This window comes from Microtus oregoni, unplaced genomic scaffold (genome assembly GCF_018167655.1).
Source record: "Microtus oregoni isolate MIOR12 unplaced genomic scaffold, Mior012 000121F_ref0000216, whole genome shotgun sequence".
In the NCBI taxonomy this organism is placed as follows: Eukaryota; Metazoa; Chordata; class Mammalia; order Rodentia; family Cricetidae; genus Microtus; species Microtus oregoni.
The window spans coordinates 608,237-625,629 of NW_024544753.1; the positions used below are offsets into that span (position 1 = coordinate 608,237).

Consider the following 17,393-nt stretch of genomic DNA (forward strand, 5'->3'; position numbering starts at 1 on the left):
GAATAATCAAAGAAAAATAAGCCATAAATTTGAGAGAGAATGTATGTGTGTGTGTTTGAGAGAAAGAGAGAGAGAAGAATAATCAAAGAAAAATAAGCCATAAATTTGAGAGAGAATGTATGTGTGTGTGTGTGTTTGAGAGAGAGAAAGAGAGAGAGAGAGAGAGAGAGAGAGAGAGAGAAGAATAATCAAAGAAAAATAAGCCATAAATTTGAGAATGTGTGTGTGTGTGTTTGAGAGAGAGACAGAGAGAGAGAGAGAGAGAGAGAGAGAGAGAGAGAGAGAGAGAAAGAAAAGAGAAGAATAATCAAAGAAAAATAAGCCATAAATTTGAGAGAGAAAAAGTAGAGGGCATCGGAGGAGCTGGAGGAAAGGAAGGGAAAGGCGGAATGACCTAATTATATTTGAATTAAAAATAATGGAGCATAATGTAGACCACCTAAAAGAACTCTGGACTATTTAAGCCTTTCTGTCTTCTGCTTTATTCTGGAGATGGTAACAGGCTTCAAAATCATTGAGAACCCTCTTTCCTATATGGCTGAGACAGCATATCAAAATGTACAAAAAAGAGATCTGACTAGGCAAGCAGCAACCCAGAAGTGACTAGCCCAATTAGAGGAGCTCAGGGTTCCACCCCTGAGCAAAGCGGTTCTTTTTATATTATTCCAAGCTGTATGTGCCTTTCTCCAGCAGTTGTAACCCATGAGCATATTTTCATGGCCCGTGAATTCTCAACGAGTCCTACTAAAAGTGTGGTGGCAGAACCCAAGAAGCAGGTGCCTCCAACAACCTTGGACAAAGAGAACAGACACTCCTCTCTGTTGACTCCAACCGCTCATGGCCACAGTTTGTGCCTTCTTGCTCATTTCAGCACAGTCTCATTCTCTGTGGCCTTGGGTATAACTAGACAGGGTATAACTACCTCCCTCAGACAGACATACCCTCACAACACTATTTTAAAACGTCCTCACGATCTATCGGCTCTATATTCAGATGGTGACGTAGGGAGGTCATTGGATTATAATTATAGAAACAAGTCCTTGGTGTGAATAGCAAACCAATTCTGTTAAATAAAAAAAAAAAATCAAGCAAACCAAAAGCCATAGCCATTTCTAAAGAAGTTTCTGACACACCCAATCACGCAGCCTGCCAGAGCCGTCACTTACCTCCCTGAATGGCTAGTTTTCCTGTTGCTGGTTATTGGCTTCCACTTGTCCCCAGGAAATTCCTGCAAAAGAAAATCTGGTAAGTTAGGCAACTTTGAATGTCCAGGTCTCCAGGTAGTTTTCCAAACAGCAGCCTGGCCCAGGTTCCTTGGCTGGTAGGGCGGACACCCCCAGACAGTCTACAGCCATGTGCACTTGGGAGGCTGCTGAGCCACGGCACTCATGCAGATATCCAGAAAGCACTCAGGGACCTGGACACTGTGGGCTAAGAGTATTCAATTTCCCTCTTGCTCTACACCCCTCCCAAACCACGCCAAAAACTAGTTTAGCATGTTAGCTGTTTGCGCTAGCTCTTGCTTACACTGGGGTTTGGAGATCTTTTGTTTATCCTACCGGATGAACCTGGCCATCATTCCTGCTTTTTCAAATTTAGAAAGCATCTTCTTGGAAGCACTGACCTCAAGGGGGTTTGGAGGGTCCTGCTGCAGAATCTCTCTCCCAGGGTGGGAAAAGGTGGAGCAGAGATGCCAGCTACCCTCATCCTGCAGTTGTTCTTACACCTCTGCCCACATATTCAGACAAGGGTTGACATGAGCTCATCTCTGGGAGATGGAGTATTGGGTGCCCTGGTTCATACACTATACAAGTAGACTGTCTATCTTGGATGTAGTTTCCTGAATTGCTCAGCCATATATGCCTTTTGTAAAAATTTCCCTTTCTTACTAGAGCCTGAATCTGAATGCATGCTTGCTTTTCAAATTTCTCCTGGTTTTGTGTTTAGCACCCTCTACCTGGAGACTCAGCCCAAGAGAAGGCACTGATTTTCTAAATTCACTTTGCTCCAATACTGCTATTATTAGTCTCTTCCAAGGTTTATTGCCTTAGCCCTAGCAGGCCTCTTTTGGGGCCAAACACCCGGTGAAGCAGAATGACACAGGTCTCTGGTGTCAGTTATACTGGCTAAGACATTTATTATCTGTGCTATGTGAGGGACATTCTGTCAAACCACTTCAAACCTCAGTTTGCTATATGGCAAATAAAGATAGTCAGCGAGGATCAAACAAGATGGGTAGAGAATGCCCAGCACAGTGCATGGTAGCTAGAAGGTTCTGTGGTCACAGCACTGGGGAGTCTGTTGAAGTAAGACCACTTGGGAGGACAAGCCCAGCCTGAATACCACAGGATCTACCTCTGGGTGTTAACAAGGAAAAGGTGGGGAGAACATTCTGATTCCAGCTTTCACAAAACTAGAGAGCAGTCTCTGTTTGGGATAGAGCAGAGCAAATTGAACAATCTTTATTTCAGACTCTTTCTACCTTGGCATGTTTGTGAGATGTCACTGTCCACAAAGGCACCATAACATGTTGAGCTACAGGATGAGCCAGGATTCCCTGTCCATGAGATGTCTAGACCTGTGGAAGAGCTTAGAAAACAGCAGTGGGTAAACCAGGCGGAGCCCTTCACCCACTCCCACTGACCATTTGAGAGTCTCAGTATTACTTTATTCTTTGGCCTGAGCCACTTAGTATCCTAAAACTGTTCTGTGCTCTTTGAACCCAAGGAGCCATACTCACAGTGGGTAGAGCACTTGAAGATTATAGGAGAACTGGCTGTCTTGGTGAAAGTGATATTGCTAGCAGCCATCCTGTCTGTTACACAGGAGAAGGCCTAGGCTTTGCAATCTACTTATGGAGAGGCAGGTAGCACACACTCCAGAACACAGCTACAGCTAGAAATAGAGCTTCGCTTTCCACATCTACCCTTCAGCAAGTGGATGGCCCACACTCCCTTTTAACTCTGTTATAATATAAACACACATATGTTATATACAATAAACATAAATGCTATACATATGTGCATATGTATATATTGATACTACACATTACATATATATATATATTAACATTTTTAAACATTATACCATGAATATATGGTACTTGCAATATGGTAGCATATTTATGACCAGGGTACCTATTTCTTGATTGCTAGAAGACTTAATGCATTGCTACATTTAAAGCAGCTTGAATCTAGTGGACAGACATATACACGTTATTTTCATGGTGTTCAGATCCTGGCTCTGCACCTTGTGAGCTGTGTGACCTCTCTGAGACTCAGTTTCCTCACCAGTTTCATGTAAGTGTTAAGTGAAATCATCTGGCAATATATGTAAAACTAACTGGCCTAAACATGTGTGCTTGTAAGTAGAAGCTGATTTCACCTGTCTAGATATCACCGAGTCAGAGCTAGTTAGTTCCCCAACCTTCTTCATGGCAGAAAGAGCTGGCAGGCTCCCAGGCTTTCTTCAGACAGTCACCACAGCAACTACCTTAGTTGCCAGAGCTAGAGTGTCTAAACCTATGCTATACGTCTCACAGGGTCAAAAATACAGGATTCCAGTAACAAGGGTAGAAATGGCATACCCCTATATATATCGTCATCCACGTACCTGAAAGTCTAGTGTCTAAGCAGATATACTTAGTCAGTCTAACAGGCATTAGGAACCCAATGTGTCCCTCCAAGTACAAAAGGAGAGGGATGACATAGGCACAGTTTGCCTATATTGCTACAGCCAACTGCTGCTACCTGTCAAATAAACTTCCTTCTCTTCCGGAGATTCTGGTCCAGAGATGACATCCCTGTACTCATTCTCTCCCTTCTTTCCATTCACCTTCAACCCCCTTTCCTTATTACTTGCTATGAGTACTTCTTTCAGCCAAGATTCTCAAGCTAAGCCAAATTTCCCTTCATCTTAAAATAGCTTACTTATAAGATGATTACTGCCTGGCAGTCACTGTTATAAAGGCCTTGCACATGTTCGCCATTTAATCCACCTTAACGAAGCAGGTGCTGTTATTACCTTCATTTTTCAGACGGAAAAGATTAGGCACTATAAATTCTGGGGAAAGAATTTAAACCCAGTTAGTCTAGTTTCAGCTTCAATGCCTTTTGGGCATTATCTATGTTTTCTTTTCTCTTTTTTCAGCACTGGGAATATTTCCAAACATACCAAAAAGATGGAAGCATTTACCGTGAGCATCCATGGGTCCTATCGAGATGCTACAATGCTACAATTGACATTTTTGCTATCACCTTATCATGGACCTGTTTCCTCCTCTACTCATCAACCGGTACAGCTTAAATTCTGACATGCCCTTCAGAGTGGGTCCCAATGATTTTATCTGCATAAATGTAAAAATGTAAATGACATAGAGGAATTCCTTAAAAGCAATAATCTACCAAAGCTCACTCAAGAAGAAACAGATAATCTCCATAACTCTGTTTCTATCAGGGAAATTAATGTGCAGTTTCAAACATTCTCACACAAAAAATTTCAGGTCCAAATGATTTTAGTAATTTTTTTTATTGTTTTGGTTTTTCAAGATAGGGTTTCTCTCTAGTTTTGGAGCCTATCCTGAAACTAGCTCTCGTAGACCAGCCTGGCCTCAAACTCACAGAGATCCGCCTGCTTCTACCTCCTGAGTGCTGGGATTAAAGGCATGCACCACCACCGCCTGGCTCAGTGATAAATTTTACCACATGCTTAAAGAAGAAAAAAACAGCAGTGCTGTACAAATTCTTCCTGAAAAACAGAAGAGACCTCATTTAGCTAGCATTACCTACTTAAAAAAAACAAAGATTTTATAATACAGACTAAAATCTGTATTAAATGTAGATTCAAGGGCCTTAACAAAATGCTAATAAGTCAGATCTAGCAGCATAAAAAGTTACTACATTATGATCAAGTGGGGTTTATCCTGGAAATGCTAGGTGGATACTTATTTCAAAATCCAACCAGTATAACTCACTATAAATTTAGATTAAAAATTAAAACTATAGCGGCACCTTAATAGAAATAGGAAAACAGTTGAAAGAATCCAAAATTCCTTCTTAATTTTTAAAAAAGAGCTCCTTTGAAGCTAAGACTAAAAGGGCATTTCTCCCCAAGATTAAGAACAACTGTAAAACAACAATCACTAGAAGATCGTAGCCACCAAACTTCACAGGGAAGCCCTGAAAACCAAGCAACACTGTTGCTCTCAACATTCCTTCTGAACAGGCAATTGGGGGATCCCAGGAAAAGCAACAAGCATACAGAACATGAAAAAGATACAAAATTCCTTCTATTCCAAGATGATGCAACCTCCTATGTCCAAAATCTTTTATAATCTACCAATGAGGTACTAGAATTCATCAGTGAGTTTGGCAATGCTATAGGATATGAAGCCAATATACAAAGTTCAACTGTATATGGAGAAGTAGCAACGGACTTCAAGTTAATATTCAGAAAACAATATTGTTTACTATAGCTTCAAAGCCTATTGGAACTGTAGGCATATGTAACCCAAAATACGTGTATGATGTATAGGCGGGAAATGACAATAATTTGTACACGTGAGTATACTTCAAGAATACTTCAGCATGCATATTAAAGTTGATCATTTGCTTATACAATTTTAGGCAAAGTGTGTTTCCTATAAATATTAATGTACATTTGTTGGTTGTTAACACACTCATGTAAATCTAATTTATATCAAGCTCTTACTGTGCTTTCGTGCCCTGTTCCCTTCAACTTCCGTGCAAATACACACTGGAAAACGCTGTTCTCCACCTTTGCTTCCAACAGAAGAGCCATGCTCTCCATTCATCTGATGACGGACAGACATCTAGGCTGGTTCTAGTCCTCAACTGTTGTAAGTATGGTAATTATAACAACAGGTATGCAAGTGTATCTGTGGAAGGACCTGGAGTCCTCTGGATACTATACATACTATAATTTTATTTATTCATAAAGAAAAGAATAAATCATGACATTTACAGAAAATGGGTACAACGAAAAATATTACATCAAGCAAAATAAGCCAGATGCAAGAAGACAGTACTTTTTATCTTTTATGTGGATCCTACCTTTTATTTTTTATTAGTACTAGCTGTTTTATAAGTGAATATATTTTTCCCTTTAAAAATGACATAACTTCACATTATAATTAGTTCATGGTTTACTTAAGGTCACTCAGATATTAATTTTAAAGTTAGAACAAATTCCAGTCTTGTTCATTTTAAGGAGCAAAACTTTCTTTCCCCAACCTCTAAAGCTGCACAAGTATACTGCAATCTTGGTGATTGAGTGTAGAGACGGGGCTTCATCATTGCAATGCATTGTGATTACATTTCAAAATAATGACTCTCACTCCCCCACGAACCAAGTCCTCACCTGTATTGCTGACTTCCTGGATTTCCAAGCACTGCCAGATGCCAGGCTGCTGTCCTCAAGGGCACCATGCTGAGGATTATGATAGCAAGCTGTACATCGAATGCATTGGTGGTGGTGACATCTACAGTTGAGGCAATTTGGCAACAAATTTCTCTTTAGCAATGCAGGGCAGATTTCTCCAGAACAATAAATGCAAGGATCATGCATTACAGTTCCCTGAGCACTGCAGGAATAGGAACAGGTCCTGTGGTAATCGAAATCCCCACAGTGCAGTGGCTTACAGCACAGGGAATTTTCTAGGCCTTTGGTAGCAAAGCATTCTGGGTAAGTGGGAGTTTCTGACTGAAGTGGTGACATGGAATGATATGATTGGTCTGTGGCATAGTATGGTTGGTCTGTGGAATGATATGATTGGTCCAGGGGATGGCATCTCAATTCCCTATAGCTCACTGACTGGAAGTTTTGGTCGATAGGCTTTGGTCTCTGGGTAAAAGGCTTGTTGCTATGAGTGGTTAAGCCTGGCAAATGAGATGTAGACAAGGATTTACTGCTCTCTTCAAAGAACTTTCTTCTGTCTGCAAACGGCAAGAGAATGGCTTCTTCCCCAGCTTGAGCAGTAGATGCCTTCAGTTCCTTGCTGTCATCTGGGCTGGAAGGACCTTCTGTGGATAGTGGCACATGAGCCTGTGGGTTATATTCTGGCGACCATCTCCATTGACCTCCACAGACTCCAGGGGGAGCATTTGCTTTGTCAGTGTCTAAGGAGGGTGAGTCAGATGCCTTCCACCAGGTGTTCAGGCTCAAAGAAGACTGGCCGGACCTCTGGCCAGGGCTTAGCCTTCCCTCTAAGCCTACTCTAGCTTTGGAGCTCTCTGAGCCTTGGCTGAGGCATTCTGAAGACCTAGCCCTGAGAATCATGCTTTTATTGAAGAGCTTGTCTCCCGGGCTAGGGACTTCTTTATATGAAGACAGGAGAGCCGAGTTAGAAGCAGGGAGTGGGGGGCTTTCTGGAGGCTCTTGGGTCTCTTGAACTGGCTCCTTAGTGTCACACAACTGTGACAATGGACCCTTACTTTTCTGGAGCTGGGCTTTCCTCCTCTGAATTTCATTACGAAGATTGGTAGCAAACCTCTCGCTCTTCCGCCGGTTTTGGATGGAGCGGCCCCGGGGACCTCCACTCTTTCTGCCACCTAATCGGCCACCTTCCTTGGGTTCACTGTCACCTTCTTCAGTTGCTTCTGCATGACCAGCCACTTTAGAGGTTGAAAAGACGTCTCTGGCTTGTTGAATAGGGGAGCAAGTGGCAGAGGGCTGCTGGCTAGCCAAGTCACTGCCTGCTCTGCTTGCTCGGTTTGGGTCTAAGTAAGTTCGTTCTGGCAGGGGTCCATTGACCTCTCCAAGTGGGGAACCACTTTGGCTCTGGTACACGGGACCCATCGCCTTATCATCTATGGGCCTGGCCTTCCTTTCTTTGATAGGCTGGTCCTGAGGGTCTCCTGTAGGGAGACCTAGACTTTTCTTTCCCTTAGGGTTGTTGTGCAAAGGGGACACCGTCCACTGGTGCCCATCCTGCCCAGCTGGCAACTCCATCCCCTTGCCACCTCTGGAATCCACGCGCATGCGCTGCAACTGGGACGCCAGCAGCTGTTCCGGAGCACTATGGCAATGCTCTGTGCTTCCTCGGAGGTGTGAGATGGCACCAAAGGACAAAGGGTTAGCCAAATCTGCTGAAGCCTCCTTGAGCAGGCTGAACTCTCTGCTAGAACCCTTGTCATGGGTTTTTGGGGAATCAAGCGCTTTGGAGGAGCCCTCTATCAGTAGATGCTCAGAGTCCTCCTGGCTGGATTCAGAAGGCTGGCTGAGCTCACAGTTCTGGTGGCCCTCGCCTGTCACTTGGTTTTGCCCACTTACGCAGCAGAATTGGTTAGGGCTCCTTGGAGGCAGCAGTGTCTCTAAGCCTTGTTTCTCCTTCTGTTGCAAGGAGTCCATAGGTTCAGACACACGGCGCTGCTCTCCATTGAGGAGCTGAGCTCTAGAGGCCCGAAGGCTGTCCCGCCTCACAGGAGGCTCTGGTGGACCTTGTACCATCTTGGCAGGTCCTGAGTGTTGACCCTTCTCTGGACAGGATGACTCTTGGGAAGTGGAGGTCCCACGGTCCCCACTAGTACTGTGGCTACTTTCTGAGGTCTCACATGCATTAGCTCGGCCATCGGTGGCTTTAGTTGGCCCTGGGCCTGGCATGACACAGTCTGTGGCGGGTGGTTCCTCTGGCCTAAGGGAAAGGGCACAGTCAGAGGCATTTGAGCTAGCTGAGAAGGAACTGTAGGCCGAGTCACGCTGACTGGGGTACATGTTCTGGTCGATAGGCAAGAGGTGACCCTCGTAGGTAGCTTGGCCTGGCTGTTCTAGGCTCTCCATGCTGCCGATTGAGCTGCTTTTCTCAGTGCTGCAGTGCCGGGAGAGGGGGCACCACTGCACACACACGTCACTGTAAGACACAAGGCATATGCATGAGTTAGCCAAAAAATTAGACCCTTTTCTCACCTTGGCCCGTCCACCATGGAAAAGGGCAGGTCAAGTCAGAGGCACCCCATGTTACAAATGAAAAGAAAATGAGGCAAAGGGAGAAACAGAGGAAAGGAGTGAGGTGACTGACAGAGGGACAGCACAGAAACAGGACGGAATGAGAGACGGAATTGCACAGAGAGGAAGAATGAGTACATATCCCAAAGCCTGGGGAAACCTCATGGGAATTGGGCACAATGTCACTGCTAGCAGCAAGTCTGAAGCTGCTTCTGAGTAGTCTCTGTTGGGTCAGCGTGTGGTTCTCTGCCAGCAGAGACAGTTCAAAGCATCGGCATTAGAGAGGAGCCCTATGGGACTTGATTTGACTTCAGCCGGAGCATTTCCTAAAGCAGTGATTCTCAAAGGCACCACACTCACATGGAGGGCTCCTTATAACAGGCCAGTGGGCCTCACCGCACTTTGGAAAGCCACTCGTGTCAATGAAACAAAGCTCCAGAGAGGGAAGTGACTTTGAGAAGATTTTTTTATTTTTTTATTTTTATTTATTTTATTTTTTTTTATTTTTTGGTTTTTTTTTGAGACAGGGTTTCTCTGTGGCTTTGGAGCCTGTCCTGGAACTAGCTATTGTAGACCAGGCTGGTCTCGAACTCACAAAGATCCGCCTGCCTCTGCCTCCCGAGTGCATGCGCCACCACTGCCCGGCTTCTTTTTATTTTTATTTTTTTTACCAACTCTAACTAGTGGCACAGTCAGGGATGGAGTTGAAATGTTCCTTTGGTCTGGAGATTTCTAGCACTTTATTTGTAGGGCTGGAGGTGGGACTCAGAACCTGGAACATACTAGGGAAGGGCTCTGCTATGGGGCTACAGCCTCAGAACCGACGATTTTTCTTGATAATAGAAATTTTGATTATTTACTGAGGCCTTTTACAGTCTTCCATCTGAAGCCCAAATGAGATGACTTTCTTCACTTTCTAAGCCATGAAGTAAAGCAAACTGATGATTTCAGCAATCTGCGGAAGAAGCTGAACTGCAATTGGAACCCAGGACTCTCTCCACCCAAAGTCTTACCTCCTCTCTGATAACACTTTTAAATAGGAAAAAATAATAAACTCTGTGCAGATGAAATCAGATAAGAAACAAAGGGCCCTTGTCAGAACCCAGGCATCTACTAAGGCAGGAGCTGCTCTCGGCTGTCATTGTTATCAACGTCCTCCCTACTATTAGCCATGATCTATGAGGGGCTATGCTCGCCCATACTTCCCTTATCTACTAACAGCCAAAGCCCGCCAGGAAGATCGAGGGAAAGATATCATTTTGAATGTTAAGTGCCATTTCCCAAACACATAGCCAGACTGAGCCGAGAAATGCCATTAGCTCTCCTTGACCAGAAGCTTGCAGATTGCAGGTTTGCTCTCAGAAAGGCCCTGGCTCAGAAACCAAGCCCCAGCTGAGCTGTGACAGCAGCCCATGAGAGCTCCTGAACAGGTTCCCCTTGTCTTGTTCAATGCATGGCTTTAACCACTTTGCTCAGTTGGTTCTGAGCTAGCAATACATTCATTTCTTGTTGTCAAGGGAACCTGCTATTCACCTCACTTTCTACGGGAACACACACACATACACACGTACACATCATGTACACACACACTCAGATGGGAGCCAGATCTAGAATATATCTCTGTGCATTCTTCTAGAACAAAACTGCCTCTGCCATGAGTCCCTGGATTCTAAAACCAAATAAAATGAGCAATCTAGGGAAAAATCACGCCTTAGCTTCCTTGAGCCCCCCCCCCCCCCCCGAACAAAAAATTCACTCTTGGAGGGGAGACATGATTATTGAAGGGAAAATACAACTGAGCACTATACTTTGGCTGGCTTTGCAACTGGGGTACAAACAAGTGATTTGTCCCTTGAGCAGTTGTTTCGTTAAAAATGGACAACACCAAGCTCCTATCACGGAGCTGGACTTGGGGAGGTCGCTGCTTTGGAGATTTCTGCTCTGTGAGAGAACCAACAAACACTAGAGGAAGTTCCTAGTGAGGGACTATGGATAGAGAAGACTGCCTCCAACAGGAATCAAGAAAAGAATCTGAAGAAGAATCAATAGTGAGGCAGAATGAGAATCAGGGCAGGGTGGTTATTTTTGTGGTTCAGATGAGGTACTTCAAGGAAACACTACCAAGAAGGAAAAATGCAGACTCAAAGTCATGGTGCTAGCCTGGTAGTCATACAATTAGATAAGAGCCCAGGGACTCTAAATGGCCGTGCTATTTTCTGCTATACCCATTCAGCTCTAAAACATCAAGCAGGGACAAGATGAGAGGACGCAAGTGACCAGGCTGTTCATCCTCTAGCCCACCTTGAAGCTGGCCATCCTGCAGACTCACCTTGTGTTGCAACCAGAATGCCAAGACAAGCTGAAGGCTTCAGAAGGGAAATGCATGGTGGTAGCCGCTTCAGGGCACCCCTCCAATAGCTTGGCCACATGCCATGAGTGCGGCCTACTGACGGGGATGTTTCTCCTACAACAAGAAAGAGCCAGGAAGTCAGTGCTGAAATCACTTCCCAAGCGACTTCCGTCCCTACCCCCTTTCCATTCAATGAGCTAGATTATCTTCCAAGGAGTTAACGTAGACATCTAAGTGTTCCCCTTAGCTTCATTACTCAAATTTCCTTCATCCAAGGGATGATTACTGGAGACATAAAATGCCAGGTTCAGTGGAAATGTTTTGTTCATAAACATATCCAGGGGGCTGGAGATATGGCTCAGTGGTTAAGAGCACTGACTGCTCTTCCAGAGGACCTGGGTTCAATTCCCAGTACCCACATGGCAGCTCACAACTGTCTGAAGATCCAGTTGCAGGGGATCAGACACCTTCACACCAATGCACATAAAATAAAGTTAAAAAAAGCATAAAAATATTTAAAAAAAAAACATATCCAGGTATCGCTGGGCAATGGTGGTGCATGCCTTTAACCCCAGGACTCAGGAGGCAGAGGCGGGTGGATCTCTGTGAATTTGAGGACTAGCCTGGTCTACAGAGGGAGTTCCCGGTCGGCCAGGACTACATAGAGAAACCATGTCTTGAAACAAACCAAAGCAAACAAAAGCATACCCAAGGATGTATACTAATTCTAAACACACAGTAGATGCTCAGTAATATTTATGGATTGCACAAAAGCTGCTGACGAATGAATAGCAAGCCTACCTGCACTTGTCTTTAAGGGAAAATATCAATATGATCAATCTTCCCATTTTTCTCTGCAAAAGGACGTGAGTGGTTGAGATTCTTTAACAAGTCAGCGGTGGAGTGTGAATTGTTCAAATGTTCTTCATTAATTCTGTTAAGTATTTATTGTATGTTTACTATGTGTCTTCTAAAATACATATATTTCTGGGGATATTACCATGAGTCAAACACAGTCTATACTTTTGAGAGCTTGCTGACTCATGAATGAGACAGAACTAACTGAAACGAAGTACCATGAAATTGCCCTAGAGACTGAAGTTTAAGATGGACACAGACACACATAAAGGAGATACTTGAACTTGCAGACAAAGTCATGACAAAGAGTCCAAACTCTTGTGAGAAGAAAAAGGACAAAGTGGTGAACAGGCTAGGGTGACAGAAGAGATTGGCTATTTAGCATGATGGGGGCAAATAACTGGAAACAGGTCTGCGGCCAATGCCCTCAAATATAACCAGAGGTTCTGTCTGGGGCTAAAGCCTACAACTGCAACTCTTACAGTGACTTGCTTATATAAGGCCCATCCATGTCAACTGTCACACTTCATATGATTAGATGCCACTCTTACGAATGGGAAAGCTAAGCCAGGACATGGTAGAACTAGGGAAGAAAGAGATGGCTGACGGGAGGGAGAATAGAAGCAGGAGAAGACATACAGATGAGAGAGCAGGAGAAGAAGTAGAGAAAGGGAGAGGGCACAGGAGGGCCAGGTAACACAAGAGACAAGGAGAGATGACAGAGGGATAAACAAATGTCAGAAGGAAAGACACTGAGAAAATTTATGGGAATATACAGTGGGTGCCAGGAAGATGAATGTCGCTGAGGGACAAAATCCACTGAGTAGATAGTAGAAAGATATCTAGATGATATATTATTTAATAATTCATTCATGGGCCCCTTATTGGGCACTGGTGGTGCAGATAAGCAAGCAGAAAGCTTGCTATCCAGTGGGATAAATAAATTCTCTAACTCCCATGAGCAGGCAGAGTCAAGAAGGAGCCCTGCAGCCTCTCTGGAAATGAAAAAATACTGAAGACTCAGACAGCACAAAGTCAAAGTCTAAAAAGGTAGTCCTGAGGAGCAGGCTTTGCTGGAGGCAAAAGACACAAACAAGGAAATATATGGGAAGAAGGGCAGAGAAAGTTACCTATCAAACATCAGGACCATAGATCAGCAGCAGTGGCTAAAATTTGTGTTGAGGTCCCATCCTCATAATCACATTGTCCTATGATGGAACATTGAATACACAGCAAGAAGACTGAAGGTCCCAGAAGGCACTTGCTCTATGCTTGGTTGGAATATCATACCCAAAGCTGTGGTGTTGGGAGAACGCTGCTGTTACTCGCATCCAGCAGTCATGTGGTCAAAGAGTCATGTGGTCAAGCATCTCCCAGTTGGAGGAATGCTTACTATTAGGTCTGTATACATCTATTATTATGGCTGGTGCTTCTAAACACTGAGACTGTAGTTATAAAATAGGGAACCTATGCTATTTTGGGTCTTTCTTCCATATCCAGGATTTCTAAGTTTCTTCTGAGTCAAAAACATGAACTAGTAAGCATTGATTTTCCCAACTGCTTAATCCACTATTTGCTCTGTTAAGTCTTCTCTTATAAAGTATCTTTGGCTTGTCTACCTGTTCCATCTATGTACCCTGCTTTCCCCCTTCTCTCTCTCTTTCCTTCCTCTCTCAATTTTGGTACCTTTATAGAACTACAATTCTCCTTCCAGAATCCACTGCTACTACTTTCAATTCTAGTTATGCCCTCAATACTGTGTCCAAAGTATTATGTCCACCTGCCAAAGAGTATATTTCCACCCGTGGCTTTTAGATCCTACCAGGTTAAACAACAACCCAATTGGAGGGGCATTCTCTACCACTGAATTCCAATGCTTTACCCTGTCCTGCTTTAAATACAAACTGGATCAGATTTCAAAGCCTCCATAAGCTGTATTATACTAGAGCTTCATCTTCTTGCTCTGATCACACTTTGTAGCTAGCTCTGGTTTTTCCCAACTCTCCTTTATTGTCATTCATTTTTTAGTAGAATTTATCCCAGTAATTGGACTGTTTTGATTACAATCCCAACTCTATCACTTACTAATTTCTGTTGCTGTCAACAAGTGACAGCTTCTCAGAATTATTATTTCCATAGCAGTAAAAGGGGGATATTCCCAATGGTCATTAACTTGCACATCTTTGTGGACATGAGCCACTAAACAGTATACAAATTAAAGGAAATAAGTATGTACTGCCGGTGTCATCTCCTCCGGGGAGTCTATCCCAAGGAATGTAGTCCTCATAATTTAGCCCATCATAACATGCTATTTTGTATTGCTTATCAACATTTTGTGTGTATTAGCTTTGTCCTACTAATTATATTAAATTAGTAAGTTATGCAAAGCAAAAGTCTAGCATTTTCTATGCTCCTGATTTCTTGAGAAATGGAAGAGTAACTGGCTAGGTTATTATAGGAGTTAGAAGCAGCATCCTCACCTGCCTATGTTATTGTGGGTATTAGAAGAAGCCTCTCAAAAAATATTGTAAAGAATCTGCCTAGGCAGTTTGGATGCTCAACTTACTAGACCTGGATGGAGGTGGGGGTTCTTTGGACTTCCCACAAGGCAGGGAACCCTGATTGCTCTTGAGGCTGAGGAGGGGAGGGGACTTAATTGGGGGAAGGGGAGGGAAATAGGAGGCGGTGGCGGGGAAGAGACAGAAATCTTTAATCAATAAATAAATTAAAAAAAAAGAATCTAGTGCTTTACCAAGTGTTCAGTAAATCCCACTGAGTACAATATTGGCTATTAGCTCAAAGTTGTCCTTTTAAATGGCTCAGGGCGCATCCAACTAAGTGTGCTCGAGAAACTTCTGTCAAGGTTCCGCTGCACTACTCCCCTGCTACACTTAAAACAGTAGCTGAAACAGGCCCAGCAGTCTCTAGGGTTTCTCCAGTAGAAAATAATCCCAGAGGAGACAGAGGAAGGGAGGGAGGGCTCTGGAGACACTAGAAAAAAAAGAAAGACTGGGAGGAAGGAAATCTCAGCAGAGAGCCAGATCAAGTTCCCACTTAACCCTCGTTTAAGAAAAGGAAGAAACAGCCCGCAAGCCCAGTACCTGGTCTGTTATCATTTGTGAACTGTCCTAGACTCGGCATCGCTTGTGTTCAAACCTTAGTTGTGCAGCCTTGCCCAAGGATTTTCTGAGGTGTTGACTTTTTTTTAACTTGGGCAAGGGGGCTGGGCTGGAACCTAGGATCATGTATGCTAGGCAAGTAGTCTATACCACCAGAGCTTGGGTTGTATAGTTTATAGTCTTTATATGGAAAGTAGGATGATGACTATTTCTCTGATATAAACCATATAAACGATGCAATCCCATGTGTGAAATCGATTGGTATAGTGCTTAATATGGACATTCTATAAATGTATGAAAAAAATAAAACAGGGTCCTCTACTGAACAGTGAAGCTATGTCAGGTACTAAGTACCTCATAGGTATTAGCTGATTTAATCCTCACTTCCATGTCGTGCTAAGACCTATTTATTATTACCCCCGCTTTATCAATAAAGAAAGAGAAATGCAGAAAACTTACATTATTTTTCAGAAACACATAGCTAGCAACAAGATCTATGCTTAGAATTAGGATCAAAACTCAGACCTGGGACTAGCAGGGTGGTTCATCAGGTAAAGCATTTGTCGCACAAGCCAGAACCCACATAAAGGTACACAGGAAGAGCCAAAGACACAGAGCTGTCTTCTGGTACACAAACGCTCACACACAAATAATAAATTTGAAGAAAAAACATGCTCAAAGGGCTCGGCCTCATAAAGTTTATATATCTAAGGCTTGACATAAACATACCTCAAGAAGCGTAAAAAACAAGGAGGTCCCGGTGGTTCTAGACTTAAAACTATTTCCTCCAGTGGAGAAGGGGGAGGATGAGCGACAAGTAGTGTAAGAGAAGCCCAGGCATCAATTAGACAGCCTGACCTCAATATAGGGACGACTAGAACCCTCATCCCTTTTCCTAAAGCTGGGGTAGGCACTAGGACTGCACATATTCTATAACTTCGTATCCTCGAATGCCTGTCTTAGGAAGAAAACCAAGACACCAAAGGAAGACAGTGGGAGAAGGCAAAAGTTGGAAACTGTGGTTGTACCTACCATGGAAGTTGCTCAGGGAGAAGAGGTGGCTTATGACAGATTGGAGTATGCAGCTACTTCAGTCTCAACCACTCCAGTGTCTTCTCTTAGCTGGGGACCATCAGCCCTCTACTTAAGACCCTTCTGGGCGTGAGGCAGGCAGCCCAAGATCCTAAATGCCATCCAAGGAGTTCAAGTGGACAGCAAGCGACAGCTATCAGCCTGCTTGGGTTTTTCTGTGGCCACAGCCTTAGGGAACGTCAGCCAGTGTCAAGGGCTGGATAAGAGTAAAGACCTTGCTCCAGGAACCAGCCAGCGCCCTAGTGGCAAGGCAAAGGAGGAGAGGCAGTTCCAGCAGCAACTCTCCCTTCCCCCCTACCCCTACCCCATTCCTGCCTCCTACCTCTTCTGTGCCCTGGCCCATCCCATCCCCAGCTCAGAGACCAATAAGGATGCTGGGCCCCTAGCCACTGCTAGAACTCAGGAAAGGAGCAAGGAAATGATGTTTGGGAAAGATGAAGCGGGTGTCTAAAAAGAATTTTTAAAAATACACGTAAGTGAGAGAGAAAAACACCCCAGACGCATACACTTAAAAGAATTCCTGCACTTCCTGGACTGAGTTGACCCCACCCAGCCATCTCCGCAGGTCCTCAGGGCCCCAAGAAAGAAGAACCAGCCTGGCTTAGCAGCCTCCAGGTCCAGAGAAATGATACTATTTTTATAAAGTACTCATTTTTATAAAGCTAGGGACAACTGACTTAAACATTTTTCAAGGTAAGGGTCCTTCTGCGATACAAGAGTTTACAAATATTCCAGTCTTTTACTTTCAAGAAGCAAGTGAGCATCTGTTTCTTGCCAAAGAAAACTTAATCTCACACTAAACACTCCAATTCCAGAGAAAGAGCTGATGAGCAATGTTAGAATAATGGCGCGTGCTATCAGTTCACGCTGAACTCTGGCAATCGTACCTTCTATGGGCTTCGATTTCTTCTCTGAAAAATAAACCAGGAACTCAGTTGTCAGGAGTGGTCCTTGCACCTATGACATAAAGTATTGTGGGGGTGGTACATCCAAGTCTGAGGTGCACAGTAATA

General features: G+C 43.9%; 1 protein-coding gene across 1 annotated transcript in view; it reads right to left on the bottom strand.

The window, feature by feature from the left end:
* The window catches only part of LOC121444390 (protein Shroom4-like), a 204,845-nt gene that overhangs the window by 33,490 nt on the left and 153,962 nt on the right, over positions 1–17,393 (bottom strand). Inside the window, 3 exon segments of the mRNA XM_041646205.1 lie at positions 1,167–1,228; positions 6,379–8,866; positions 11,291–11,425. Coding sequence (XP_041502139.1) covers positions 1,167–1,228; positions 6,379–8,866; positions 11,291–11,425 — 2,685 coding nt within the window.